This window comes from Thamnophis elegans, unplaced genomic scaffold (assembly GCF_009769535.1).
Source record: "Thamnophis elegans isolate rThaEle1 unplaced genomic scaffold, rThaEle1.pri scaffold_101_arrow_ctg1, whole genome shotgun sequence".
In the NCBI taxonomy this organism is placed as follows: Eukaryota; Metazoa; Chordata; class Lepidosauria; order Squamata; family Colubridae; genus Thamnophis; species Thamnophis elegans.
The window spans coordinates 82,104-109,876 of record NW_022473575.1 but is presented as its reverse complement, the minus strand read 5'-3'; the positions used below and the strand labels follow the sequence as shown (position 1 = coordinate 109,876).

Here is a 27,773-nt window from a genome sequence, read left to right as displayed (position 1 = left end):
TGGAACTTTATAGCATGAGCTGGAATTTGAAGGAAGACCTGCGAGATTATTTGGTGGCTGCAGCCCCCTACGGGGGTCCCATTGGTAGGTGACAATCTTTTTCCTCCTTCCTTTCTCTCAACCCTTTGCTGCAAACTCTCTTTGCATCTGTGGCCTTACCAAGGCATTATATATCTCCTGCTTGAGCAGGGGGTTGGACTAGAAGACCTCCAAGGTCCCTTCCAGCTCTATTCTGATGGATTATGAAGCCCAGGACTGGGTTAACTTTTCCAAGTTTGAAAAAACACTGGGCTGGACTGAGCTGAGGTTTAATTTGGGGGTGGGGGGCTGGGGGGGAGGAAGGGAGAGACTTGTGGGTTGGCCCAAGGCAAGGGAGATAAAACTCAAGGACTTTCCCAGTTGACAGTCTTCACATTACTTATCATTTAAGGAGGCATCAGAAGGCTGCCAGCTGTCTCTCTGAAGGCCTCAACCCATCCAACTCAATTTTTAACCCCTTGCACGCCTGAGCTCCCAAGTTCTCACAATTTCCAATTAGGGGCGTCCTTCCTCCTCCTCCTCTTCCTCCTCCTCCTCCTTCTTCTTCCTCCTGCACCTCCTTCTCTTCTTCTTCTTCCTCTTCCTCTTCTTCTCCTCCTTCTCCTTCTCCTCCTCCTTTTTCTTCTTCTTCCTCCTCCTCTTCTTCTCTTCCTCCTCCTCCTCTTCTTCCTCCTCCTCTTCTTCTTCTCCTTTTTCTTCTTCTTCCTCCTCCTTCTCTTCTTCTTCCTCCTCATCCTCCTCCTTTTTCTTCTTCCTCCTCCTCCTCTTCTTCTCTTCCTCCTCTTCCTCTTCTTCCTTCTCCTCTTCTTCTTCTCCTTTTTCTTTTTCCTCCTCCTTCTCTTCTTCTTCCTTCTCTTCTTCCTCCTCTTCTTCTCCTCCTTCTCCTTCTCCTCCTTTTTCTTCTTCTTCCTCCTCCTCCACCTCCTTCTCTTCTTCTTCTTCCTCCTCTTCCTCCTCTTCCTTCTTCTCCTCCTCCTCCTCCTTTTTCTTCTTCCTCCTCTTCTTCTCTTCCTCCTCCTCTTCTCCTCCTCTTCTTCTCCTCTTCTTCTCCTTCTTCCTCCTCCTCCTCCTCTTCTTCTTTATCATCATCATTATTATTATTTTAATTTGTAGCCCTGATGAAAAACAAGAAGGAGAAATCTCCCAGCTCCCGGCCTGTTTTAGAGATCTACTCTGCCTCGGGAATCCAGCTGGCCAGCGTAGTGGTGAGTAAGACCCCTGGGTCACTTCCAGGCAGTCCTCGGCTTACGATGATTCACTTAGTGTCTGTTCAAAGTTACAACGACAATGAAAAAAAGCAACAGCTGGCTGGGGATACTGGGAGTTGTAGTTGCATCCGTGCAACGAGTTGGGACCCCGAGCTAACAAGGGCCAGGCGTCTTGAGACCCAGGCAGAGAGCCAAGCCTTGGAACCTGCTGGGGCTGATGGGACCTGTGGTCGAACAGTCTCTCAAGCTCCACCGTCTCTTTGCCAACAGTGGAAGGATTCTCCGGCGATGTTCCTGGGCTGGACCACCAGCGAGGAGCTGCTCAGCGTCCAAGAGAACGGGATCGTCCTTCTCCACAGCCTTTTCGGCGAATTCAAGAAAAAAGTCACCATGACCAGCGTAAGTGAGAACAAGCTGAGGGTTGAGGTGGAGGTGGGTTCAAGACACAGTTGTGCAGAGTCTCGCCACACGCGAAGCCACCGGGAAGCCAGCCGTGTTAGGGCTTTGCATGGCGTAGGAACGCCGATGCCTCCTTTGGGCTTCTGTTATAAACCAGGGTTAAGTGGAGGGAGAATTGGAGTCTGCGGCAGAAGGACAACTGATTGTCCGAAATGGTGTAGGGTCTCCTGCTTGAGCAGGGGGCTGGACTAGAAGACCTCCAAGGTCCCTTCCAGCTCTATATTGTTCTGTTCTGTTCTGTGCTGTGCTGTGCTGTGCTGTTCTATTCTTTTATTCTTTTTTCTATTCTATTCCCTATTCTATTATTTTCTATTCTATTCTATATTCTATTCTATATTCTATTCTATATTCTATTCTATATTCTATTCTATATTCTATTCTATATTCTATTCTATATTCTATTCTATATTCTATTCTGCATTCTACTCTATATATTCTATTCTATTCTGTTCCCTATTCTATTCTATACTCTATTCTATTATTTTGTATTATATTCTCTATTTATTCTATTCTATTCTATTCTCTATTCTATTATTTTGTATTATATTCTCTATTTATTCTATTCTATTCTATTCTATTATTTTCTATTCTATCTTTTCTATTCTATTCTATTTTATTATTTTCTATTCTATTCTATTCTATTCTCTATTCTATTCTATATTTATTCTATCCTATTCTATCTATTCTATTCTCTATTCTCTATTCTATATTTATTCTATTCTATTCTATATTTCTATTCTATTCTATATTCTATTCTATATTCTATTCTATATTCTATTCTATATTCTATTCTATATTCTATTCTATATTCTATTCTATATTCTATTCTATATTCTATTCTATTCTATCTATTCTATTCTATTCTATTCTATTCTCTATTCTATTATTTTCTATTCTATTCTCTATTTATTCTATTCTATATTCTATTCTATTATTTTCTATTCTATCTTTTCTATTCTATTTTATTCTATTTTATTATTTTCTATTCTATTCTCTATTCTATTCTCTATTCTATTCTCTTCTATTCTATTCAGAATGCGGTTAAAAAACCTTACTCTGTGAAGTTATGGGCCTGCGTACTTTGCACTATGGGTTTTGGGCACCCAACCACAAAACGGTTAGCCATCCTCCCCCATTTCAGACAAGTGGCAGATGATGAGGGCTTCCGGTTTCTCGTCCAGCCTTGGCTTAGAACCAGAACCGGCCCACTCGTCCATGGAGTTCCTCCTTCCTCTCTTGCCCCTCAGGAGGTGATGCAGGAGCGTGTGCTGGAAGCCCGGGTGTTCTACACAGCCTACGGCACCGGCTTGGCCATCCTCTCCGCCCTTCAGCACCGCTTCAGCCTGGCCAACAACATCTACGACATGAAACTACGGAAGCTCCCCAGCGTGCCAGGTGCGGCTCCCTCTCCCTAGCGCCCTCTCCTGGAGTGGGGGGACGGACGTGGTTCCCCTGTGCAGGTGGTCCTCGACTTACGGCCAAAACGGAGTCCTGTGGCTAAGCGAGACGTGGGTTAAGTAAGGACGCCTGAGGACGGCCCCCACGCTCCTCGCTCGCGTGTGAAATGTTTTTTAGAATAGGATCCAGACGGAGTTGAGCATTTCTTCTCTCCAGAGTTCAGATGGATGACCTCTTTTTTTCTCCCCCCCCCCCGCTCTCCGGCCAGGTCTTCAGGGCGCCCCCTCCTGCTGGACGGTCCTTTGTCAAAACAGGGTCAGCAACATTCTCCTTGCGGCTGGACAAGAATTGTACCTCCTGGATGACGCAGCTTACAATCCGGTGGTATGTGTGCGAAAAATCCTTTCGTTCCGAAATGGTTGGCATTTCTTCAGGGCGCCTGGGGGGGGGGGGGGCATGGAGTTCGGCATTCTTTTTTATTTCTTTTTAATGCACCAAATACTTTTTTTATTTTCCACTTTCATAACATACAATCACATGTATACTATTCCATAGCCAATATCCTGTTGTATTAAATAGTAATTGCATCAGTTCCTCTTGCCATCAACGCCCAGAAAGATAAAAACCCATTATTAGCTCTTCTGCTCTCCATACACCTCTTTCTTCTGCCTCCCTCCTCCCTCCTTTCTTCCCTCCATCCTCCTTTCCTACTCTACTTCCCCTTCCTTTCTCCTTCTCCTCTCTCTTCATTCCACTCCTCCTTATCCTCCTCATCTTCCCCCTTCTCCCTCTCTCCTATCCCTCTCTTCCCATCTTTCTTCTCTCCTCGGCTTCCCACTCTTCCTGTCATTGGTGTATTTCAGCTTCTGACCAAACTCCATTCTGTGTTGATGGTATTTATGCTTCCATAATCAATATATTTAACATATCTTAGTTTTAAAGAAAAAACGAGAGAAGACAGTATACATGTGCAATCGTATTACTTTTAAATCTAACACCCCTCGTCAAGCCTAATATTCATCCCTGATATGATCCTGTGATCCTGATAGACACAGGTAGCCCCTGGACTATGACCATTTGTTTAGCGACCATCCAAAGTTCCTATGGTGCTGGAAAAAAAAGAGTGTATTTGCCACTGGTCCTCATACTTACAACCGTCGCAGCATCTCGATGGCCACGGGCTAAAAATCTGGGTGCTTGGAACAACCAACGTATATTTGTGACAGTCGAAGCATCCTGGGGTCATGGGATTGTTGCCCCGTGTGTCCTCCTCCTCCTCCTCACAGGGCTTCCAACAAGCCGGGATTCGCTTAATGACCGCCACCAACAGGTCACAAAATTGGGCCTGACTCACCTAATGACCACATCGTGGGCCCAATGGTGGTCGTAAGCCAACTATCTGTCCCCTAAGGGGATCAGTCAAGGCGGGGAAGGGCAGCGGGGTCTTAAATATACCCGGTGGTCTCCTTTCCTTTCTGTAGACCCTGCCTGGGCTCAGCCCACACGCCGGCTCCTTCCTCAGGATGGCCGTGTCGTTCAACCACCGGTTTTTGGCGCTCTTCACCGACACCGGCTATGTCTGGATGGGCCGGTCGAACTTAAAGGTGAGATCCAACTCCCAGAATTCCCCTGGCAGCACGGGTGGACTTCAACTCCCAGGATTCCCCCTGCCAACATGGATGGACTTCAACTCCCAGGATTCCCCCTGCCAACATGGATGGACTTCAACTCCCAGAATTCCTCTGGCAGTGTGGGTGGACTTGAACTCCCAGAATTCCCCTGGCAGTGTGGGTGGACTTCAACTCCCAGAATTCCCCCTGCCAACATGGGTGGACTTCAACTCCCAGAATTCCCCTGGCAGCATGATTTAAGATGGGTGGACTTCAACTCCCAGAATTCCCCTGGCAGCATGATTTAAGATGGGTGGACTTCAACTCCCAGAATTCCCCTGGCAGCATGTTTTAAGATGGGTGGACTTCAACTCCCAGAATTCCCTATCCAGCATGATTTAAGATGGGTGTACTTCAACTCCCAGAATCCCCCTGGCAGTGTGGGTGGACTTCAACTCCCAGAATTCCCCCTGCCAACATGGGTGTACTTCAACTCCCAGAATTCCCCTGGCAGTGTGGGTGGACTTCAACTCCCAGAATTCCCCCTGCCAACATGGGTGTACTTCAACTCCCAGAATTCCCCTGGCAGTGTGGGTGGACTTCAACTCCCAGAATTCCCCCTGCCAACATGGGTGGACTTCAACTCCCAGAATTCCCCCTGCCAACATGGATGGACTTCAACTCCCAGAATTCCCCCTGCCAACATGGGTGGACTTCAACTCCCAGAATTCCCTTGGCAGCGTGGTGGACTTCAACTCCCAGAATTCCCCCTGCCAACATGGGTGGACTTCAACTCCCAGAATTCCCCTGGCAGTGTGGGTGGACTTCAACTCCCAGAATTCCCCCTGCCAACATGGGTGGACTTGAACTCCCAGAATTCCCCTGGCAGTGTGGGTGGACTTCAACTCCCAGAATTCCCCCTGCCAACATGGGTGTACTTCAACTCCCAGAATTCCCCTGGCAGTGTGGGTGTACTTCAACTCCCAGAATTCCCCTGGCAGTGTGGGTGGACTTCAACTCCCAGAATTCCCCCTGCCAACATGGGTGTACTTCAACTCCCAGAATTCCCCTGGCAGTGTGGGTGGACTTCAACTCCCAGAATTCCCCCTGCCAACATGGGTGGACTTCAACTCCCAGAATTCCCCCTGCCAACATGGATGGACTTCAACTCCCAGAATTCCCCCTGCCAACATGGGTGGATTTCAACTCCCAGAATTCCCTTGGCAGCGTGGTGGACTTCAACTCCCAGAATTCCCCTGCCAACATGGGTGGACTTCAACTCCCAGAATTCCCCCTGCCAGAATGGGTGGACTTCAACTCCCAGAATTCCCTCTGCTCAATAGCAAAGCAAATACTTTTTGACATAGTTTTTCTTTTTCTTCTGCTTCCCGCCAGGAAAAAATGGCTGAATTCAGTTGCGACTACCGATCCCCCCCCAAGCAGATGGCCTGGTAAGAAACCCCAAAACTGCAGGGGTCCTTCCGCCTTTGCCAAAAAAACCGATTACCAGCATTCCTCGACTTACGACAGTTTTGGTGCCCATGATATAAAAGAGACGCAGAGAAGAGCAACTAGGACCAGTGTTTCTCAACCTTGGAGATTTGAAGTCCTGTGGACTTCAACTCCCAGAATCCCCCAGCCAGCACAGGTGTGCTGGCTGGGGGATTCTGGGAGTTGAAGTCCACAGGACTTCAAATCTCCAAGGTTGGGAAACACTGAACTAGGATGATGAGGCGACTGGAGGCTGAAACATATGAAGAACGGTCGCAGGACCAGGGGAGACAGGAGAGCATCTTCCAATATTTGAGGGGCTGCCATTAAGAGGAGGGGGGGGGGGCTCAAGCTGTTCTCCAAAGCCCCCGAGGGCAGGAGAAAAAAACAATGGATGGAAACTAATCAAGGAGAGGAGCAACCTAGAACTAAGGAGGGTTTTCCTGACAGTCGTAATAATTAACCAGTGGAACAGCTTGCCACCAGAAGCTGTGGGTGCTCCATCACTGGAAGAGTCTGTGGACAGCCAAATGATGCAGGGTCTCCTACTTGGGCAGGGGGTTGGACTAGAAGACCTCCAAAGACCTCCTTCCTGACTCTCTTACTTCTTTCTTCTTAACGTGACAGGTGTACGCGACAACACAGCCAGCAGCGTGCCGTTGTGATGGTCTGGGACCGGTGCCTTGTGGTTGCTGGAAGTGACCAGCAAAGCATTCAGTATCCTTACTCAAAGCTCACAACAGCCCTGGGAAAAAACGTGACTTGCAACCAGGCAGAATGATGAGCCTCCATCGTTTGAACCAGTCTACCTGGTGGATGGAATACAGCATCCAGTTTTGGTCACCACGATGTAAAAAAGATGTGGAGACTCTGGAAAGAGTGCAGAGAAGAGCAAGAAAGAGGATTAGGGGACTGGAGGATAAAACGTATGAAGAACGGTTGCAGGAACTGGGCATGTCTAGTTGAATGAAAAGAAGGACTAAGGGAGACATGATAGCATCTTCCAATATCTCAGGGGTTGCCCCAAAGAAGAGGGAATCAAGCTATTCTCCAAGGCACCTGAGGGTAGAACAAGACGCAATGGGTGGAAACTAATCAAGGAGAGAAGCAACTTAGAACTGAGGAGAAATTTCCTGACAGTTACAACAATTAATCAGTTAATTAATCAACTTGCCTCCAGAAGTTGTGAATGCTCCAACACTGGAAGTCTTTAAGAAGATGTTGGTTAGCCATTTGTCTGAAGTGGTGTAGGTTTTCCTGCCTAGGCAAGGGGTAAGACTAGAAGACCTCCAAGGTCCCTTCTAAGTCTGTGTTCTATGGAGGCTAAAAGATACGAAGAACAGGTGCCGGAACTAGGTATGTTTAGTTTAATGAAAAGAAGGACCAGGGGAGACATGTTAGCAGTCTTCCAATATCTCAGGGGTTGCCACAAAGAAGAGGGAGTCAAGCTATTCTCCAAGGCACCAGAACAAGAAGCAATGGGTGGAAACTAATCAAGGAGCATAGCAACTTAGAACTAAGGAGAAATTTCTTGACAGTCAGAACAATTGATCAGTGGAACAGAATTTGCCTCCAGAAGGTGTGAATGCTCCAACACAGGAAGCCTTGAAGAAGATGCTGGAGAGCCATTTGTCTGGAACGGTATAGGGTTTCCTGCCTAGGCAGGGGGTTGGACTAGAAGACCTCCAAGGTCCCTTCCAACTCTGCTATTGTATTATATTGTGTGTGGGTGGAGTTCTCCAACTAGTGGGGGGGTCTCCTGAGGTGGGAGGGGGGGTCGTGTCAGCAGAGATCATCTTTCCCTATCGATTTCCAAAGACCAGCTCCGCAATTCCTTAACGCCAACCCTCAGATACCCTCTGAGTGAGGATTCGCACCTGGTCCCAGAGCTGGACGGGGTGCGCATTTTCTCTTGCTCCACCCACGAATTCCTCCACGAGATCCCAGGTGGGTTTTCCTGGCCAGACCGTGAACCAAGAGGACTAGGAACTTTCCCCGATCTTTTAAACAGTCCGACCGTGAACAATGAGGACTAGAAACTTTCCCCGACTTTTAAAAAGTCAACAGTCAGGACTTCCCACCCGTCTTTTCTCTTTCAGAGGCCACTGAGGAGATCTTCAAAATTGCCTCCATGTCGCCCGGGGCCTTGCTGCTTGAAGCGCAGAAAGAATATGAGGTAAAAGGAGGCGACTGAGAAGGGGCGGAACGGAAAACGCTAGAAAAAATCTCCTTGGTCCTCGACGTACGACCACAACGGAGGCCAGAATGGATGTTGCTAAGCGAGAAATGTGTTTAAGGGAAGTTTGTCCTATTTTACGAACTTTTCTCGCCACAGTTGCTCAGGGAATCTCTGCCGTTGTTAAGTGAGTCACCTGGTTGTGAAGTGAATCGGGCTTCCCCCCCATTGACTTGGCTGGTCAGAAGGTCACAAAAGGGGATCGCGTGACCCCGGGACGCTGCGACCGTCGTAAATGTGAGTCCGTTGCCAAGCATGCGAATGGAAATCACGTGACCACGGGGATGGTCATAAGTGTGAGAAACAGTTGTAAGTCACTTTTTCCAGTGCTGTTGTAAGGTTGAGCTTTGGTCACTAAGTGAACTTTGAACGGTCACTAAGTGAACTGTTGTAAGTCGAGGACTAGCTGCACACTCCTGGCGTTAAGGCTGCAGAGATATTTACAAGCAGCATCCAACACCTTCGGAAATAAATGCAATTTTTGGGAAAGGCCCCAGTTATAATTTTAACGAAAAGTTTTATTATGAAGTATTAATCCAAAATATAGGTAGTCCTCGACTTACAACAGTTCATTTAGTGACGGTTGGAAGTTACGACGACCCTGAAAAAGCGGTTCCACCACAAAAGCGCGTAGGACAAAATCGCGCTCGACAAAAGCGCGCTGTGACGTCATCACAGCGCGACGAAAAAGTTCGAAAAATGTAAAAATAAAGCGAAAACCTTACCCTAAGCCCCCCAAACCTAACCCTAAACCTAACCCTAAACCTAACTCTTAACCTAACCCTAAACCTAACCCTTAACCTAACCCTAAACCTAACCCTAAACCTAACCCTAAACCTAACTCTTAACCTAACCCTAAACCTAACCATTAAAGTAACGAAAAACCTAACGCTAACCCTTAACCTAACGCTAACGCTCTAAAGCTAACCCTAACCCTTAACCTAACCCTAACCCTAACCCTAAACCTAACCCTTACCTTTATGTGAATCGGCTTGCTTTAATTTAATTTTTATTAATTTTTATTTGAATTTATCGATCTTTTTCGTCGCGCTGTGATGACGTCAAAGGCGCGATTTTGTCGATCGCGCTTTTGCCGTCCGCGCTTTTGACGGGTCACGGAAAAAGCGACAGGGTCATTTTTCATACGTCCGTCCGTTGCATTATCCCCGTGATCTCATGGCAGCTGACTCATATTTATGACGGTCGTGGGATCCCCTTTTGCGACCTTCTGACAAGCAAAGTCCACGGGGGAAGCCCGGTTCACTTAACGACGGTGTTAATGAGTTAAAAACTGCAGGGGTTCGCTTAACCATCGTGGCAAGAACGGTCGTAAAAGGGGGGGTGTAAAACTCACTTAACGTCTGCCTCGCTTAGCAACAGAAAATCTGGGCTCAATTGTGGCCAGTTCCCTCCAGGTAGTCCTTGACTTATGACCACCGTTCAGCCCCAAATTTAAACCGGTTGCGTTTCTTCTCTCTTATCAGAAAGAGAGTCAGAAAGCAGACGAATACCTGCGTGAAATCAAGGACCAGAAGCTGCTTTCGGAGGCGGTGGAACAATGCATTAAAGCAGCCAGCTACGAACATTCCCCTCCCATCCAGAAAGCTCTCCTCCAGGTAAAGAGGACAGGTGAATCCCTGCAGGGGGTCTGGGCCCAGCCCTCTGCTCAGGTAGGAGAACAGAGGGAGGGCTGGGGTAGACCAGTGGTTAGCAAACTTCACAACTTGAAGATGGGTGGACCTCAACTCCCAGAATTCCCCTGGCAGCATGATTTAAGATGGGTGGATTTCAATTCCCAGAATTCCCCTGGCAGCATGATTTAAGATAGGTGGATTTCAACTCCCAGAATCCCCCAGCCAGCATGATTTAAGATGGGTGGATTTCAATTCCCAGAATCCCCCAGCCAGCATGATTTAAGATGGGTGGATTTCAACTCCCAGAATCCCCCAGCCAGCATGATTTAAGATAGGTGGATTTCAACTCCCAGAATCCCCCAGCCAGCATGATTTAAGATGGGTGGATTTCAATTCCCAGAATCCCCCAGCCAGCATGATTTAAGATGGGTGGATTTCAACTCCCAGAATCCCCCAGCCAGCATGATTTAAGATGGGTGGACTTCAACTCCCAGAATCCCCCAACCAGCATGATTTAAGATGGGTGGATTTCAACTCCCAGAATCCCCCAACCAGCATGATTTAAGATGGGTGGATTTCAACTCCCAGAATCCCCCAGCCAGCATGATTTAAGATGGGTGGACTTCAACTCCCAGAATCCCCCAACCAGCATGATTTAAGATGGGTGGATTTCAACTCCCAGAATCCCCCAGCCAGCATGATTTAAGATGAGTGGACTTCAACTCCCAGAATCCCCCAGCCAGCATGATTTAAGATAGGTGGACTTCAACTCCCAGAATCCCCCAGCCAGCATGATTTAAGATAGGTGGACTCCAACTCCCAGAATTCCTTTTGCAATCTTTCCCACTATGCTTGAGGACTAGAAACTTGCATGAGCAAGGAAATTAATTTGCTCTGTTCTTTCCCTACCTGTAGGCTGCCTCTTTTGGGAAATGCTTCATTGACAAATTTTCACCGGAAAACTTTGTCGAAACCTGCCGAGATCTGCGGGTGCTTAATGCCGTCCGAGATTACCAGATTGGGATCCCTCTCAGCTTCGATCAGTATCCTTTTCTGGCGGCGGAACCAAAATGGATCACGGGAAACTGGATTTTTGCCTCTTTTTTCCCTGCCTCCGGATTCATGCAAAGATTTGCTTTCTCGTCAATTCTGGCCAGCCCTTAAGTCAACAAATCCATTTTGTTCCCCTTTTTAGCAAAAAGTCCATTAAAAAATTCCTGCTCTTTCACAAAAAGACAGGCGGTCCTCGACTTACGACCACCATGGAGCCCAACATCTCCATCGCTCAGCAGGGCCGTTTTTAAGTGAGTTCTGCCCCCTTTTACGGCGTTTTTTCTCACGGTGATTACGCGAATCTGGCCTCACCCCCCCGTTGACTTGGCTCATCAGGCGGTCGCAAAAGAGGATCAGGTGACCCCTGGGACACTGCGACCGTCGTAAATATGAGCCACTGTAACTTCAAACGGTCTCTAAATGAATGGTTGTAAGTTCGAGGACTGCCTGTAATTTGGGGAGGTGTAACGTACAAGCTTCCCATCTCCCCTCCTTCGACATACGTGAACAAACTCACCCGGGAAAATTCTTAACAGGTGATTTACAGATATAAACAGCTGACCAAGGAGGTTTTGCTGGACAGGTAACTTAATTCCTCCTATGAATGTATTGCACACCTGGGTTAATTTTCCTCTTCTTTTTCCACCTGAAAATGGGCAAATCTTGATCGGTCTCAGTTTAAGGGCCGCTGTGGCTTACGGGACACTGAGGCTGAGCATAGATAGTAGCCAAAATTATTATTTTATTCTTATTATTATTATTGTTCCGTTCAAGCTGGTGGATTCTTCGAGACATCTTGGATAGTATTCTTGGCAAAGTTTTTCAGAACTGATTGGCCATTGCTTCCTTCCTAGGGTTGAGGGAGAGTGACTGGCTCAGAGTCATGTAGCCGGCTTTTAGGCCTAAGACAGGACTAGAACTCACCGTCTCCTAGGCATTGGACTAAATTCAACTCTGGGAGTTGAAGTCCGGACATCTTCAAGTTGCCAAGGTTGAGAAACACTGGACTAAAGTCACCCAGCTGGCTTTCATGCCTAAAGTAGGACTAGAACTCACTGTCACCTTGTGATTGGCCCAAAGTCACCCAGCTGGCTTTCATGCCTAAGGCAGAACTAGAACTCACTGTCACCTTGTGATTGGCCCAAAGTCACCCAGCTGGCTTTCATGCCTAAGGCAGAACTAGAACTCACCGTCTCCTGGTGATTGGCCCAAAGTCACCCAGCTGGCTTTCATGCCTAAGGCAGAACTAGAACTCACCGTCTCCTGGTGATTGGCCCAAAGTCACCCAGCTGGCTTTCATGCCTAAGGCGGGACTAGAACTCACCGTCTCCTGGTGATTGGCCCAAAGTCACCCAGCTGGCTTTCATGCCTAAGGCGGGACTAGAACTCACTGTCTCCTGGTGATTGGCCCAAAGTCACCCAGCTGACTTTCATGCCTAAGGCGGGACTAGAACTCACCGTCTCCTGGTGATTGGCCCAAAGTCACCCAGCTGACTTTCATGCCGAAGGCGGGACTAGAACTCACCGTCTCCTGGTGATTGGCCCAAAGTCACCCAGCTGGCTTTCATACCTAAGGCGGGACTAGAACTCACCGTCTCCTAGTGATTGGCCCAAAGTCACCCAGCTGGCTTTTATGTATAAGTTAGTACTAGAACTCACTGTCTCCTAGTGACTGGCTGAAAGTCACCTGGTCAAATTTCATGCTTAAGGTAGGACTAGAAGTCACCGTCTCCTGGTGATGGTGGAACCAAAGTCACCCAGATGACTTTGAAGCCTTTGGACGTCAACCGCTACACTAAGCTGGCTTTTCTGTAGCCAAAGATAGACTGCCCCTAAAGCTGGAGGCTCTCTTTCGGCTCCTGGTTAGAGATGGAGCCTTGTTCCACGGGAATCGCATGCCTCTCAATTCTACCATGGCTGGCAGCCTCGCCGTGTGACCTGATCCTTCGGCCGTTGTATCTTAGGGTGGTTTTAAGAAGACTCTACCCAATCGCCATCAAGATTTGCGAGTATCTCCGCCTCTCCGAATTCCAAGGGATAAGCCGGATTTTGGCCCACTGGGCGTGTTACAAGGTATGTACGATCCGGGAATCCGTCACTAAGTGTGAACAGCCTTCCAAGCTCCCAGGTCGGGCCCTGCAACAACTCTTATCTTTGGCTACCCGTTGTAAGTCCCTTCATTCGTAATTTCAAACGGTCGCTAAGCATACGGTCATTAAGCGAGGATGGCCTAAAATTGCATCTTGATGCAACAGCTCTTAACTTTGGGCTCTGGTCGCAAGTCCCTTCATTCATAATTCTGAACGGTTGCTAAGTGGTCGTTAAGCGAGGACGGCCTGAAATTACATCTTGATTCAACGACTCTTAATCTGTAAATCGTAAGTCCCTTCATTCATAATTTCAAACGGTCGTTAAGCGAACAGTCGTTAAGCGAGGACGGCCTGAAATTCCATCTTGATTCAACGACTCTTAATCTGTAAGTCGTAAGTCCCTTCATTCGTAATTTCAAATGGTCGTTAAGCGAACAGTCGTTGAGTGAGGACGGCCTGAAATTGCATCTTGATTCAACGACTCTTAATCCGTAAGTCGTTAAGTCCCTTCATTCGTCATTTCGAACGGCCGTTAAGCGAGGACGGCTTGAAATTGCATTCTAACGGCCGCCTCTTTGTTCCATGCCGTTCCCAGGTTCAACAGAGAGACAAATCGGATGAAGAATTAGCCCAAGTCATCAACCAGAAACTCGGCGACGCCGTGGGCATTTCGTATTCGGACATCGCGACGCAGGCTTACGAGAGCAATCGGGAAGAACTGGCTATTAAGGTTCGAGAGAAAAGGGGTTCTGATCCAAGGAGGGGCTGAGAAGGAAAGAGGGGTGGGTGGGGGTTTCTAAGAAGCAGGAAGCAACGGGAATAGGAAAAGAATGAATGAGCCGGAAGGGACCTTGGAGGTCTTCTAGTCCACCCCCCTGCTCAAGCAGGAGATCCTATATACCAGTGTTTCTCAACCTTGGCAACTTGAAGATGTCTGGACCTCAACTCCCAGAATTCCCCAGCCAGCTGGGGAATTCTGGGAGTTGAGGTCCAGACATCTTCAAGTTGCCAAGGTTGAGAAACACTGGTATATACCATTTCAGGTAAGTGACTGCCCAGTCTCTTCTTAAAAGCCTCCAGTGATGAAGCCACCACAAGTTCTGGTGGCAAGCTGTTCCGCTGCTTAATTGTTCTCACTGTCAAGACATTTTCTCCTTAGTTCTAAGTTGCTTCTCTCCTTGATTAGTTTCCACCCATTGCTTCTTGTTCTGCCCTCAGGTGCTTTGGAGAATAGCTTGACTCCCTCTTCTTTGGGGCAACCCCTGAGATATTGGAGCACTGCTATCATGTCTCCCCTGGTCCTTCTTTTCATTCAACTAGACCTACCCAGTTCCTGCAACCGTTCCTCATATGTTTTAGCCTCCAGTCCCCTGATCCTCTTTCTTGCTCTTCTCTGCACTCTTTCCAAAGTCTCTGCATCTTTTTGTAATGCGGTGGGCAAAATTGGTTGCAGTTGTTCTAGGTGTGGCCTTACTAAGTCTTTACAAAGCGATAGTAATACTTTGTGTGATCTTGATTCTATGCCCCCGTTTATACAACCCAGGATTGTATTAGCCTTTTTTGGCTGCTGCCGCAGACGGCTGGCTCAGGTCTAAATGATCGTCCATTAGGAGTTTCCAGTTCCCTCTCATTGTTTCCAATATTTGGTCCAGAGTCACCTTGCACCAACCAGTCCTAACGTTTAATGAAGAAATGCAATTTAATAAGGAAGGAAGGAAGGAAGGGAGGGAGGGAGGGAGGGAGGGAGGGAGGGAAAGGAAGGAAGAGAAAGAAAGAAAGAAAGAAAGAAGAAAAAGAAGAAAAAGAAGGAAAGAAGGAAGAAAGAAAAGGAAGGAAGAAAGGAAAGGAAAGAGGAAGGAAGGTAGGAAGAAAGAAAAAGAAAGGAAGAGAAAGGAAGAGAAAGAAAAAGAAAGAAAGAAGAAGGAAAAGAAGGAAAAGAAGGAAAGAAAGAAGAAAGAAAAGGAAGGAAGGAAGAAAGGAAAGAAAGGAAGGTAGGAAGGAAGGAAGAAAGGAAGAGAAAGAAAGAAAGAAGAAAAAGAAGAAGAAAGAAAGAAGGAAAGAAAGAAAGGAAGGAAGAAAGGAAGGAAAGAAAGAAGAGGAAGGAAGAGAAAGAAGAAAGAGGAAGGAAGGAAGAGAAAGAAAGAAGAAAGGAAGGAAGAAAGAAAGAAGAGGAAGGAAGGTAGGAAGGAAGGAAGAAAAAGAAAGAAAGAAAAGAGAAAGAAAGAAAGAAGAGGAAGGAAGGTAGGTAGGAAGGAAGGAAGAGAAAGAAAGAAAGAAGAAAGAGGAAGGAAGGAAGGAAGAAAGAAAAAGAAAGAAAAGAGAAAGGAAGAGAAAGAAAGAAAGAAAGAAAGAAGAGGAAGGAAGGTAGGAAGGAAGAGAAAGAAAGAAGAAAGGGGAAGGAACGAAGAAAGAAAAAAAGAAAAGGGAAAAAAAAGAGGAAGGAAGGAAGAGAAGGAAAGAAAGGAAGAAAAAGAAAGAAAGAAAGAAAGAGAAAGAAAGAAAGAGGTCTCCACTTGTAGGAGTTGTAAGCTTCTTGGTTTGCAGAAATGTTTATAAGAAACGGGTCCTCCCATCCTGGCCCTTTCCCTGATGTGCTAGCTTTCTAGATGCAAGGGACTCGTCTCTCCTTCCTGGAAAAGTTTCACACGGCTTCGGCGTGTTTAGATGCCTTCTGCAGACCGAGGGGGCCAAGCACAGGAAGCGAGGACAAAGTCCTTGGTGGTCCTTCCCGATCAGCGTATTTTCAACCTTGGCGACTTCAACGCCCAGAATTTCCTTTTCTAAACCTTGTGTTTTATTTTATATTTTCATATTTTTTGCAGCTGCTGGAATATGAACCCCGGCCGGGAAAGCAGGTGCCCCTTTTGCTGACCATGAACAGAAGGGAGCTGGCCTTGACCAGAGCCATCGAGAGTGGAGACAGCGACCTGGGTAAATCGGGAAGGGGGGGGGGGATGGATGGATAGAGACAGACAGACAGATATCTATCTGAGATGATAGATAGAGAGAGAGATAATGAGATAATTACATAGATGATAGGTAGGTAGGTATGTAGATGGATACAGATAGACAGAGATATTGAGATAGATATGAAGATGGATGGATGGATGGACATATAGATATGGAGATACAGATAGATAGATACATAAAGAGAGAGAGAGATAATGAGATAGATTACATTGATGATAGGTAGGTAGGTAGGTAGATACAGATAGACAGAGATATTGAGGTAGATATGAAGATGGATGGATGGATGGATGGATGGATGGATAGATAGATAGATAGATAGATAGATAGATAGATAGATAGAGACAGACAGACAGACAGACAGACAGATAGATAGATATAAAGACAGATATAGATAGGTATATCTATATACCTATCTATAAAGATAGATAGATTTAGATAGGTAGATAGATAGATAGATAGATAGATAGATAGATAGATAGGTAGGTAGGTAGGTAGGTAGGTAGGTAGGTAGGTAGATAGATAGATAGATATAAACACAGATACATAGATATAAAGATAGATATAGATACGTAGATAGATATACAGATAGATATAAAATAGATAAACAGATAGATACTGTATAAAGATAGATAGATATACAGATAGATAAAGATAGATAGATATAGATAGATATAAATAAATAGATATAGATATAAAGACAGATAGATATAAAGACAGATAGATATAAAGATAGATAGCTATATAGCTAGCTAGCTAGCTAGATAGATAGATAGATAGACAGACAGACAGATAGATATATACAGAAAGATAGATATAAAATAGATAAACAGATAGCTATATAGATAGATAGATAGATAGATAGATAGATAGATAGATAGATAGATAGATAGATAGATAGATAGATGTAGGTAGGCAGGCAGGCAGGCAGGCAGGCAGGCAGACAGACAGATAGATTGATAGATAGATTGATAGATATACATAGATAAAGATAGCGATAGATAGATAGCTATAGATAGATAGATATAAAGACAGACAGATAGATGATACATAGAGATAGATAGATAGATAGATAGATATAGAGACAGACATATATAAAGGCAGACAGACAGACAGACAGATAGATAGATGATGGATAGATAGAAAGATAGATAACTAGATAGATAGACAGACAGACACAGACAGACAATCACAATACAAATACAGAATATCCAGCCATTTGAACCATCTTCCCCTCTGAAGCCCTTGCAGATATAGCTAAGGCAAAGTCAGGAAGGGGGGGAAAAAGGGGTGGGGGGATTTTTTCCTAACCTTCTCGAGAGAACATCCTCCCAGGAGAAACTTTGCAAGAGCAAATTAATCCGCTACCTCGGCTGCGGATTGCAGGCCCCATCCTCCCCAGCCGAGAGAGGATGGGTGGAGCAGGCTGGCTAACGTTCCCTTTTCTCTTTCTCTCCCCGCATGTAGTTTACACCGTCATCTCGCGCCTGAAGGACAAACTCCCCCGGGGCGATTTCTTCATGGCTTTGCAGAACGAGCCCGTGGCGTTGAGTCTCTATCGTCAGGTGAGGTTTTGGGCCAGACGCTCCGTTGCGGATGCTGACTTTGGCTGCACAGAAGCTGGCCGAGATGCAGAGAAACAGACCGGACCCTAATCTGTGCATCGGGGAATATATGAATTTCCAGATTTCCAGGGTTCGTGGGTGACTTTGGGGGCCACATCCAGCCCAAAATTTAAATCTCAGCCTCCTTGGTTGTATGTGAAGGGATTCTGGTCACTTTTTGGCGAGTTTAAGATGTGTGGACTTCAATTCCCAGAATTCCCCAGTCGCCAAAGGGGAATCGCATGACCTTGGGACACTGCAACCGTCATAAATGCGAGTCAGCTGTCAAGCATCCAAAGGTTAAACCTTGACCGTTGACCCGGGGATGCTGCAATGGTCGTTAAGTGTGAAATACCGGTTTTAAGTCACCTTGTTCAGTGCTGTTGAAACTCCAAACGGTTGCTGAATGAACGGTTGTAAGTCAAGGACTGGCTGTAGTTTAAGCCAGCCGTTTCTAGAACAACAAATCTCTCTAATCGGTAAGAATGAAAGTTTCCTATTTTGCCTTTTGTTTTCTCCAGGCTTTCCGTCAACAAACTGTGCCTCAAATAAAATAAAATGAAATGAAATAATGAAATAGTAAAATAAAATAAAATATTAAATTAACTTTATATATATATGTATATGTGTGTGTGTATGTATGTATGTATGTATGTATGTATGTGTGTATATATATATATATATATACACACACACACACATACATACATACATACATATGCCCATATTTGGGCATACCAGGGGTTGTGACTTTAAATATATACCTCTCACCCTGGCTGGCTGATAAGGAGTCGAGTTCTGTAGCTCAGTGGTTAACACATCTGCCTAAGAGGCAATAGAGCACAGGTTCGATTCCCAATATGGGTATGGCTAGCATATACACATATACATATACATATACATACACATACATACAAAATAATAAAACAAAACAGTAAAACAAATAAAACAATAAAATAAAATAATATAAATAAATACAATAATACAAACAATACGAATACAATACGAATACAATACAATACAAATACAATACAAACACAATACAAACACAATACAATACAAACACAATACAAACACAATAAAAATACAAATAAAATACAAATACAATACAAACACAATTACAATACAAATACAATACAATACAAATACAATACAAACACAATAAAAATACAAATACAATACAAATACAATACAATACAATACAAACACAATACAAACACAATAAAAATACAAATACAATACAAATACAATACAAACACAATTACAATACAAATACAATACAATAAAATACAATAAAATGCAAATACAAACACAATAAAAATACAAATACAATACAAATACAATACAAATACAATACAAATACAATACAAATACAATACAAATACAATACAAACACAATACAAACACAATACAATACAAATACAATACAATACAAATACAATACAAACACAATTACAATACAAATACAATACAATAAAATAAAATACAATAAAATGCAAATACAAACACAATACAAATACAATACAAATACAATACAATGCAAATACAAACACAATACAAACACAATACAAATACAATACAGTATAATACAATACAATACCATACAATAAATCTGACGTAAAAAGTCTCCAAATAACATGTTTTAGGCCTCCTAGGCGTACTCCAGGGCGAGAGGGGAAGTATGTACTTTTAATAAATAAATAAATATAATATGTAAATTAAAAGGTTCTTAAATAGAAAAAGAGCCAAGGGAATGAGGATGATTAATGGATTTATAGCCAACTTTTTTCATCTAACCCTCTTGTTCCTCCTCAGTTCTGCAAACACAAGGAGCCCAACACACTCAAAGATCTCTACAATCAGGATGACAACCACCAAGAACTGGGCAACTTCCACGTCCGTAGCAGCTACGTCAGCGAGAAGGTAGGTGCCGTTGCAATGTGGCGGCCGGCATCGAAGAACGGCTGGCAGATTCTGATCGGGGGGGGGGTGGCCCTCAGAAACGAGGGGGAATATATATATATATTTGGATTAAGTGGATTAATCCTGCGGGATCCCTTTTCTTCCTCAGTCGATCGAGGGGCGTGTGGCCAGTCTGCAGAACGCAGTCGACGAGTACTACAAAGCCAAGAATGACTTCGCAGCCAAGGTGAGGGCAAGAGGCACCCTAGGCTAAAGAGAGCTGGATCCAGAGTGCAGGTTGTCCTTGATTTGCGACGGCAATTGTGACCAGAATTTGTGTTGGCCGTGGCAAGATGGCTGTGGTGAGTTGGCTGTGGCAAGTTGGCCATGGACACGTTGGCCATGGTATGTTGGCTGCAGCAAGTTGGCCATGGCAAGATGGCTGTGGTGAGAGAGCCATGGCGCGTTGGCTGTGGCAAGATGGGCATGGTGTGTTGGTCGTGGCATGTTGGCCATGGCAAGATGGTATGGTAAGTTGGCCATGGCAAATTGGCCATGACTAGTTGGCCATGACTTGTTGGCCATGGTATGTTGACCATGACTAGTTGGCCATGGTATGTTGGCCATGACTAGTTGGCCATGACTAGTTGGCCATGGTATGTTGGCCATGGCAAGTTGGTCATGGCTAGTTGGCTATGGTATGTTGGCCATGACTAGTTGGCCATGGTATATTGACCATGAATAGTTGGCCATGGTATGTTTGCCATGACTAGTTGGCCATGGTATGTTGGCCATGGCAAGTTGGCCATGGTATGTTGGCCATGGCAAGTTGGCCATGGTATGTTGACCATGACTAGTTGGCCATGGTATGTTGGCCATGACTAGTTGGCCATGGTATGTTGACCATGACTAGTTGGCCATGGTATGTTGGCTGTGGCAAGTTGCCCCAGACCCATCTGAAAGCAAGGTGCTTTTTCCTTCTTCTGCTCACCAGGCCACCGAGGACCAGATCAAGCTTCTGCGTCAACAGCGTCGCTTCCAGGACGACTTCGACAAGCCCTACGTGGACCTTTCCCTGCATGAGACCGTTTACAACCTCATTCTGGACGGGAAGCACAAGTTAGCCGAGCATCTTTACCGGGATTTCCGGATCCCCGATAAACGGTGAGGACAGTCCCAGGGAGGAGGGCTGTGGTCCTGGAAACCCAGGGCAAAGGGCTCGACCCCCTGCCCCAAACTCTGCCTTGGAAGGGGCAGTCCTTCTCACAATTGGGGTTCTCTGCCACTCAAAGAGGAATAAACCGGGATGGGTTACCCAGGGGACTTGAGATAAAATAGATAGTCCTCGGCTTATGGCCCCAATGGAGCCCAGCAGTTCTGATGCTCAGCGAGACAGTCGTTCAATGGGTTTTGGAATGTCACAGTGGTTAAGGCAATCATGGACAGCATAGCAAAAAGAGTTGGAAGGGACCCTGGAGGTCTTCTAGTCCAACCCCCCGGTTCAGGCAGGAAACCTTATACCCGTGATGGCATGTGCAGCCATATCTCCCGGCACATGAGCCATCAGCTCCAACGCGCATGCACGCACCAGCCAGCTGGTTTTCGGCCTTCCGGAGGACTGGAGGAGGCTGTTTTGGCCCTCCCCCAGGCTCCAGGAAAGCCTCCGGGGGCTGGGGAGGGCGAAAAACAAGCTCAATGGCCCTACCGGAAGTTTGTTTCCGAACTTCCCGTTGGGCCGTTGGGCCCAATTTTCTCCCTCCCCAGCCCCCAGAGGCTTTCCTGGAGCCTGGGGAGGGCCAAAACAGCCTCCCCGCCCCCGGAGGAAATACCCAGCTCAGCTTGGAGGCAAGCAGTGCAGCGTGCGTGGGGAGGGAGCATAGGGGGGTTGTGCGCGCATGTGGGGGGGTCCCGCTTTGCATTGTGGGTGCCTCGCGCGCCGTCGCATTTTTGGCAGCCGACAACGAAAAGGTTACCTCCCTACACCGGTTTCAGACAAGCGGCTGTCTCATCTTTCCTTGAAAACCTCCACAGCTTCCGGTGGCAAGCTGTCCCACTGGTTAATTGTCCTCGCTGTTAGGAAGTTTCTCCTTATGTCTAGGCCCTTGGTTCATTTCCATCCTTTGCTACTCGCCCTGCCTTCTTTGGGGCAGCCCCTCCAAAATAGGAAGACTTCTACCATTTCATTGAACTAGACATTCTCAATCCCTGCAATCTGCAAGAGGGATTTTGGAATCCTTGTGGACAATCCCTTAAATACGAGTTCTTCCTATGTTGGAGCCTCCAGTCCCTTAATCCTCTTCTCTGCGTTCTTTCTAGAACCTCCACATCTTTTTTTAAAATCGTGGCGACCAAAACTGGATGCAGAATTCCAAGTGTGGCCTCCCTAAAGCTTGATAAAAGTGGTGCTAATACATGATCTTGATTCTATCCCTTTATTAATGCAGTTGTCGGATTGTGTTGGCTTTTTTGGCGGCCGCCCGCACACAGCTGGCTCCTAATTAAGTCATTGTCCAGTAGGACTCCAAGATCCCTCTCACCGTTAGCTGGGTTTGGTGATCAAATCCCAGAATTTATTTAATCTCCACCCCTTGAATGGAAATGGGCCTTCTGGTCTCTTTGGACAATGAGGGTTTAAACCAGGAATGTCAACTCTAAAGCTTGTGGTCTTCAACTCCCAGAATTCCCCAGCCAGCATTTGCTGGCTGGGGAATTCTGGGAGTTGAAGACCACAGGACTTAAAGTTGCCAAGGTTGGACTCCCCCCCCTGGCTTAAACTCTATATGAAGACGTTCTGGAATGAGATAACTCACATATTTCTCACTCAGCTTTCCTCCAAAAAGATCGGTGTGTCTTCCAACACATTGAAGAACCTCAAGTTGGAGATAGATGTTAGTTCTTGGTCTGCTCTCTTGCTGTCTTGACAGGTTCTGGTGGCTGAAGATCAGTGCCTTGGCGGAGCAAGGGGCCTGGGAAGATCTGGAGAAGTTCTCCAAGTCCAAAAAATCACCTATCGGCTACTTGGTGAGAAGATGATGGGGCAACGGTGGTGGGCCTGCTCTCTTCACTCAACACACTTGAGTTCTACCAACGTTCAAGGAAGGCATTCTGGGGAAAAAGTAGACAGATCAAGAAAAAGACACCACCAGGATCCCAGAAAGGTTCCTGGATTTTTGTAGGGCGTGGTGTGTCCCAATCTTGGGCATGTCCAAGTAGGTGGATCTGAAATCCCAGAATTCCAGAGTCAGCATGGCCATTGATGAGAATTCTGGGAGTTGAAGTCCGTAGTTAGGAACTGTAGTTTCAAGTTTTCCCCGAATGGATCTTGGGAAACCTTCTCCAAAATCTTCACTATGACTTTTTTGAAGGGCAAAAAAGTCAACTTTGAGTGAGGGGGTGGTGGTGGGGTGTTTTCTGAGTAATGGTTTCTCCACTCCCAGCCATTTCTCAAGACCAGACTTCAAATTCTTGCCTTCGTTCTGTTTACTGAAGGTTTTACGTGAAGTAAAAGACACATGGAAAGAAAGATAGGAAGAGAAAGGGGGGGAAGGAAGGCAGGAAATGAAAACTGGGGAGGGAAGGAAGGATTGAGATGGAAAGGAAGGAAGGATCGTGATGAAAGGGAAAAGAAGGAAGGACTGAGATGGATGGGAGGAAGGATCAAGATGGAAGGAAAAAGAAGGAAAGAAAGAAGGAAGGTTTGAGACGGATTGAATGAAGGATTGAGATGGAAGGAAAGAAAAGGAAAGAAGGATTGAGATGGAGGGGAGGGAGGGAGGAAGGAAGGATTGAGATGAAAAGAAAGAAGGAAGGATTGAGATGGAAGGAAGGAGAAAAGATTGAGATGGAAGGAAGGATCAAGACGGAAGGAAAGAAGGAAGGATTGAGATGGAAGGAAAGAAAGGAAAGAAGGATTGAGATGGAGGGGAGGGAGGGAGGGAGGGAGGGAGGAAGGATTGAGATGGAAAGAAAGAGGAAAACGAAGAAGAAAAGAATGAGATGCAAGGAAGGATCAAGATGGAAAGAAAGAAAAGAAGGATTGAGATGGAGGGGAGGGAGGGAGGAAGGAAGGATTGAGATAGAAGGAGAAAAGATTGAGATGGAAGGATCAAGATAGAAGGAAAGAAGGAAGGATTGAGATGGAAAGAAAGAAAAGGAAAGGATTGAGATGGAGGGGAGGGAGGAAGGAAGGATTGAGATGGAAAGAAAGAAGGATTGAGATAGAAGGAAAGGAGGAAGGATTGAGATGGAAGGAAGGACCCAGATGGAAGGAAAGAAGGAAAGATTGAGAAGGAAGGAAGGATCAAGATGGGAGGAAAAAGAAGGAAGACGAAAGGATTGAGATGGAAGGAAAGAGAAGGAAAGAAGGATTGAGATGGAGGGAAGGGGGGGAAGAAGGAAGGAAGGAGGGATTAAGATGGAAGGAAGGAAAGAGTCAAGAAAGGAAGGAAAGAGGTCAAGAAAGGAAGGAAAGAGTCAAGAAAGGAAGGAAAGAGGGAGGGAGAAGGAAGGAAAGCGAGGGAGAAAAGAATAAAAGAGAAAAGAAAGACCCTAAACCTTATGAAATATAATGGCTTCCAACCATCCCTTCAACCGATATTATCAAACTTATAACCTCCCTCTTAAAATTCCTTGATGGAAGCTCCCACCAAGGCGGAGCAAGGATTTCTCCTGTGATTGGCCTGGCACTTTGCAGGCGATCACTGTGTGGTCTCCTTTCCTCCCTCGCAGCCCTTTGCGGAGATCAGCATGAAGTACGGCAACCGGAGCGAAGCCAAGAAGTACGCCGCCCGAGTCACCCCCGAACAGAAAGTCAAGGCTTTCCTCTTGGTGGGGTAGGTAGCAGGCGTGGCCCCACCCCTCCCCAGAATCTCAGCCTGCCTCCCCCCCCCCACCGAGCACTGGGACCCCAGATGTGGGGACTCTGGCCCTTCTTGGCCTCCTTTGAAGTGGGGTGCATTTTGACAATGAAATCCTATCTAGGGGGTACTTGAGCAACCCCTACTAACATTTGGGGAGTACCCCCCCCCCAAAAAAAATAGAGGGGCCCTGAGCGATTCTCCCTCAAGGCAAAAGGCAGAATGGATTTATGGATCTGGATTCCTGCCTTCAGGAAGAGTTGGACGAAATCAGTGTTTTCGAACGTGGCCCCTTTAAGAGGTGGGGGACTTCAACTCCCAGAATTCCTCCAGCCAGCATAGCTGGCTGGAGGAATTCTGGGAGTTGAAGTCCCCCCACCTCTTAAAGGGGCCACGTTCGAAAAAACTCTGAACGAGGTGATCTCAATGGAGATTGAGATTTGTGATTTGGAGACCCCAATTTGTGATTTAAAGCCGAGGAAGTGCGGAATTTGAACCCAATTTTTTTAAAAAAGTGCTTTGCATCCAAATATATTTGCCATATTTATCAGAGGCCCCTTAAAAACAAGAGACGGGCGCCATTTTAGGCAAGGAGAGACACCTTAATTCTTCTCAAGGAATTCTGCCGGGCCTGGCGCGCTTATGAAATGCTCCCTCATGAGGACTAGTCCCTTAGCGCTCTCCAACAGGCCAAAAAAAAAAAAAAAAAAAAGCCTCTGGATTATCTCCGGAAGGGACCGAAAGAGACCTTTCCCGACTCCTTTTAATGTCGTTTTCTTCCTTCCGTGGCCGTAGGGAATTCAGCCAGGCGGCCGACGCCGCTGTGGAGCGCAAGAACGAAGCGGAAATGATGCTCATCCTCTCCAAGTGCACCGACGCCACCGTGGCCGCTAAACTGGAACAGGCGAAAGCTCAACTGGGAAAGAAATGAGGTCTTCCCACCGTTCCCGGCGACTTCCGATCTGTTGGAACTCTTCCGCTCTGGCCCATTTCCGGAAGCAGCTTTGCAGCCTCTGGGGGTTTTGGACTACAGTCCCCATCCTCCCCAGCCAGCACCGGAGCCCTCTAGCCAATGCGCCTGGATGGAGGGCCACCAGGTTGAGGAAGGACTTGGGGAAGATTTGATCCGAGATGCGTTAATGGGATGCCCTGATTGTTGGGGGTGTGTGTGTTTGTTTTGGGGTGACTAAGGGGGGGGAAAAATCACCCTCTTCTCTTCTCCTTTCTTCCTTTTTCATCCCTCCCTTTTCACCGTTTTAACTTTTGTTGGCTCTTCTGCCTTAAGGGCCGCCCAACCGCCTTTCTTCCTTCTACAATCATAGGCTCCTGTATCCGCCCTGCTTCCAGAAAATCACCTCTTGGTGCTCCATCCATTTGGAACAGCAAAGCAACCAGATCGGGGGAAACGGGGTGGCCTTTTTGGGGGTGGTGGTGCCCCAAAAGTAGCCCAATAATTTAGTAGGAATTTGGGAGAAATGCAGAGAAACAATTTCTGGGGGTTTGTTCCTTATTCCATCATAATTTAGAGTTTAGAGTTTTATTATTATTTATAGGCCGCCCTTTTCCCTGAGGGGACTCAGGGCGGCTTACAAAATATAGGGAATAATTTGTCCCAAACTATTTGGGGGGGGTGTGTGTAAAATCCAACGGGGGGCATTTCGAGGCCGTTTCTTTGCCCTCCTGCATCAAATCATTGAGCTGAAAGGTTTGACGTTTGGCAAGATTCTTGGTTATCGTCCTCCGCCTGCCCCAAATTTCTGAGCGGCCCTCACAATGCTTTCGTTTTTCAATGCAAGGCGGATATTAAAAGTTTTCTCGGAAATGAGCAGATCTTGCGTTGACTCTGTAGATGAGGACGAGGGTGGGCAGTGGGGATGGGAGAGGGAGTGATTGGCATAAAGTCACTCAGATGGGTTTCATGCCTAAGGCGGAACTAGAACTCACCGTCTCCTGGTGATTGATCGAAAGTCACCCAACCAGCTTTCATGCCTAAGGCAGAACTAGAACTCACCATCTCCCGGTGATTGGCCCAAAGTCACCCAGCTGGCTTTCATGCCTAAGGCAAAACTAGAACTCACCATCTCCTAGTGATCTGTCCAAAGTCACCCAACCAGCTTTCATGCTTAAGGCGGAACTAGAACTCACTGACTCCTGGTGATTGATCCAAAGTCACCCAACCAGCTTTCATGCCTAAGGCGGGACTAGAACTCACTGACTCCTGGTGATTGGCCCAAAGTCACCCAGCTGGCTTTCATGCCTAAGGCGGAACTAGAACTCACCGTTTCCCAGTGATTGGCCCAAAGTCACCCAACCAACTTTCCTGCCTGAGGCAGAACTAGAACTCACCGTCTCCTGGTGATTGGCCCAAAGTCACCCAGCTGACTTTCATGCCTAAGGCAGAACTAGAACTCACCGTCTCCCAGTGATCAGCCCAAAGTCACCCAAACAGCTTTCCTGTCTAAGGTAGAACTAGAACTCACCATCTCCCGGTGATCTGTCCAAAGTCACCCAGCTGGCTTTCATGCCTAAGGCAGAACTAGAACTCACTGTCTCCCAGTGATTGGCCCAAAGTCATCCAACCAACTTTCATGCCTGAGGCAGGACTAGAACTCACCGTCTCCCAGTGATCGGCCCAAAGTCACCCAGCTGGCTTTCATGCCTAAGGCAGAACTAGAACTCACCGTCTCCTGGTGATCAGTCCAAAGTCACCCAGGGACTAGAACTCCCTGTCTCCCGTTTTCTACCCTGGTGCCTTAACCACTAGATCAAACTGCCTCTCTCAGCAGGGAGATGTAATGCAAGGGAAGGGGCCTGAATTGGGCGACCACTGAAAGAATAATTCTGGAAGAAAAAGGCCGGTTCGTTCCAGCCCCTTCTCCAACTTCTGCTCCAGCCAAACCAGCGTTTCTCCTTTAAACCGGCCTTCCGTGGAGGTACTTGGCAACTCCCTTCGTAAGTTACCCTCAAAGCACCCAGGTTCAGGAACAGTCTATCCTAAAGGCCAATTTTCCTTTCTGCAGCATCTCCTGGAAGCATCTCCCAGCCTCTTGACCAGGGGAGGGAACTATGGGCCTTTTAGGACTTCTGGACTTCGGATTCAACCTCTATGTATCTGTTGGCTTCCCTTGTATCCCTCCCTCCCTCCATTCCTTTCTCCAGACTTATATCCATCTCTCTATTTCTCCCTCCATCTACATCTCTCCCATCCTTCCTTTGTCCATCCCTT

The 27,773-nt window shown here is 46.5% G+C and overlaps 1 protein-coding gene across 1 annotated transcript; it reads left to right on the top strand.

The window, feature by feature from the left end:
• Positions 1-26,372, top strand: VPS16 (VPS16 core subunit of CORVET and HOPS complexes). The gene is made up of 23 exons (XM_032238301.1): positions 1-84; positions 1,153-1,244; positions 1,518-1,646; positions 2,954-3,101; positions 3,373-3,488; positions 4,586-4,708; positions 6,110-6,165; positions 6,833-6,922; positions 8,058-8,152; positions 8,305-8,381; positions 9,926-10,057; positions 10,991-11,118; positions 11,676-11,711; positions 13,093-13,201; positions 13,814-13,948; positions 16,041-16,149; positions 17,653-17,750; positions 19,605-19,712; positions 19,861-19,938; positions 20,686-20,855; positions 22,616-22,712; positions 24,420-24,523; positions 25,343-26,372. Exons 1-23 carry the CDS (start codon positions 15-17, stop codon positions 25,476-25,478), a joined length of 2,436 nt encoding a protein of 811 aa, XP_032094192.1. The 5' UTR covers positions 1-14; the 3' UTR covers positions 25,479-26,372.
• Positions 26,373-27,773: the final 1,401 nt, after the last annotated feature.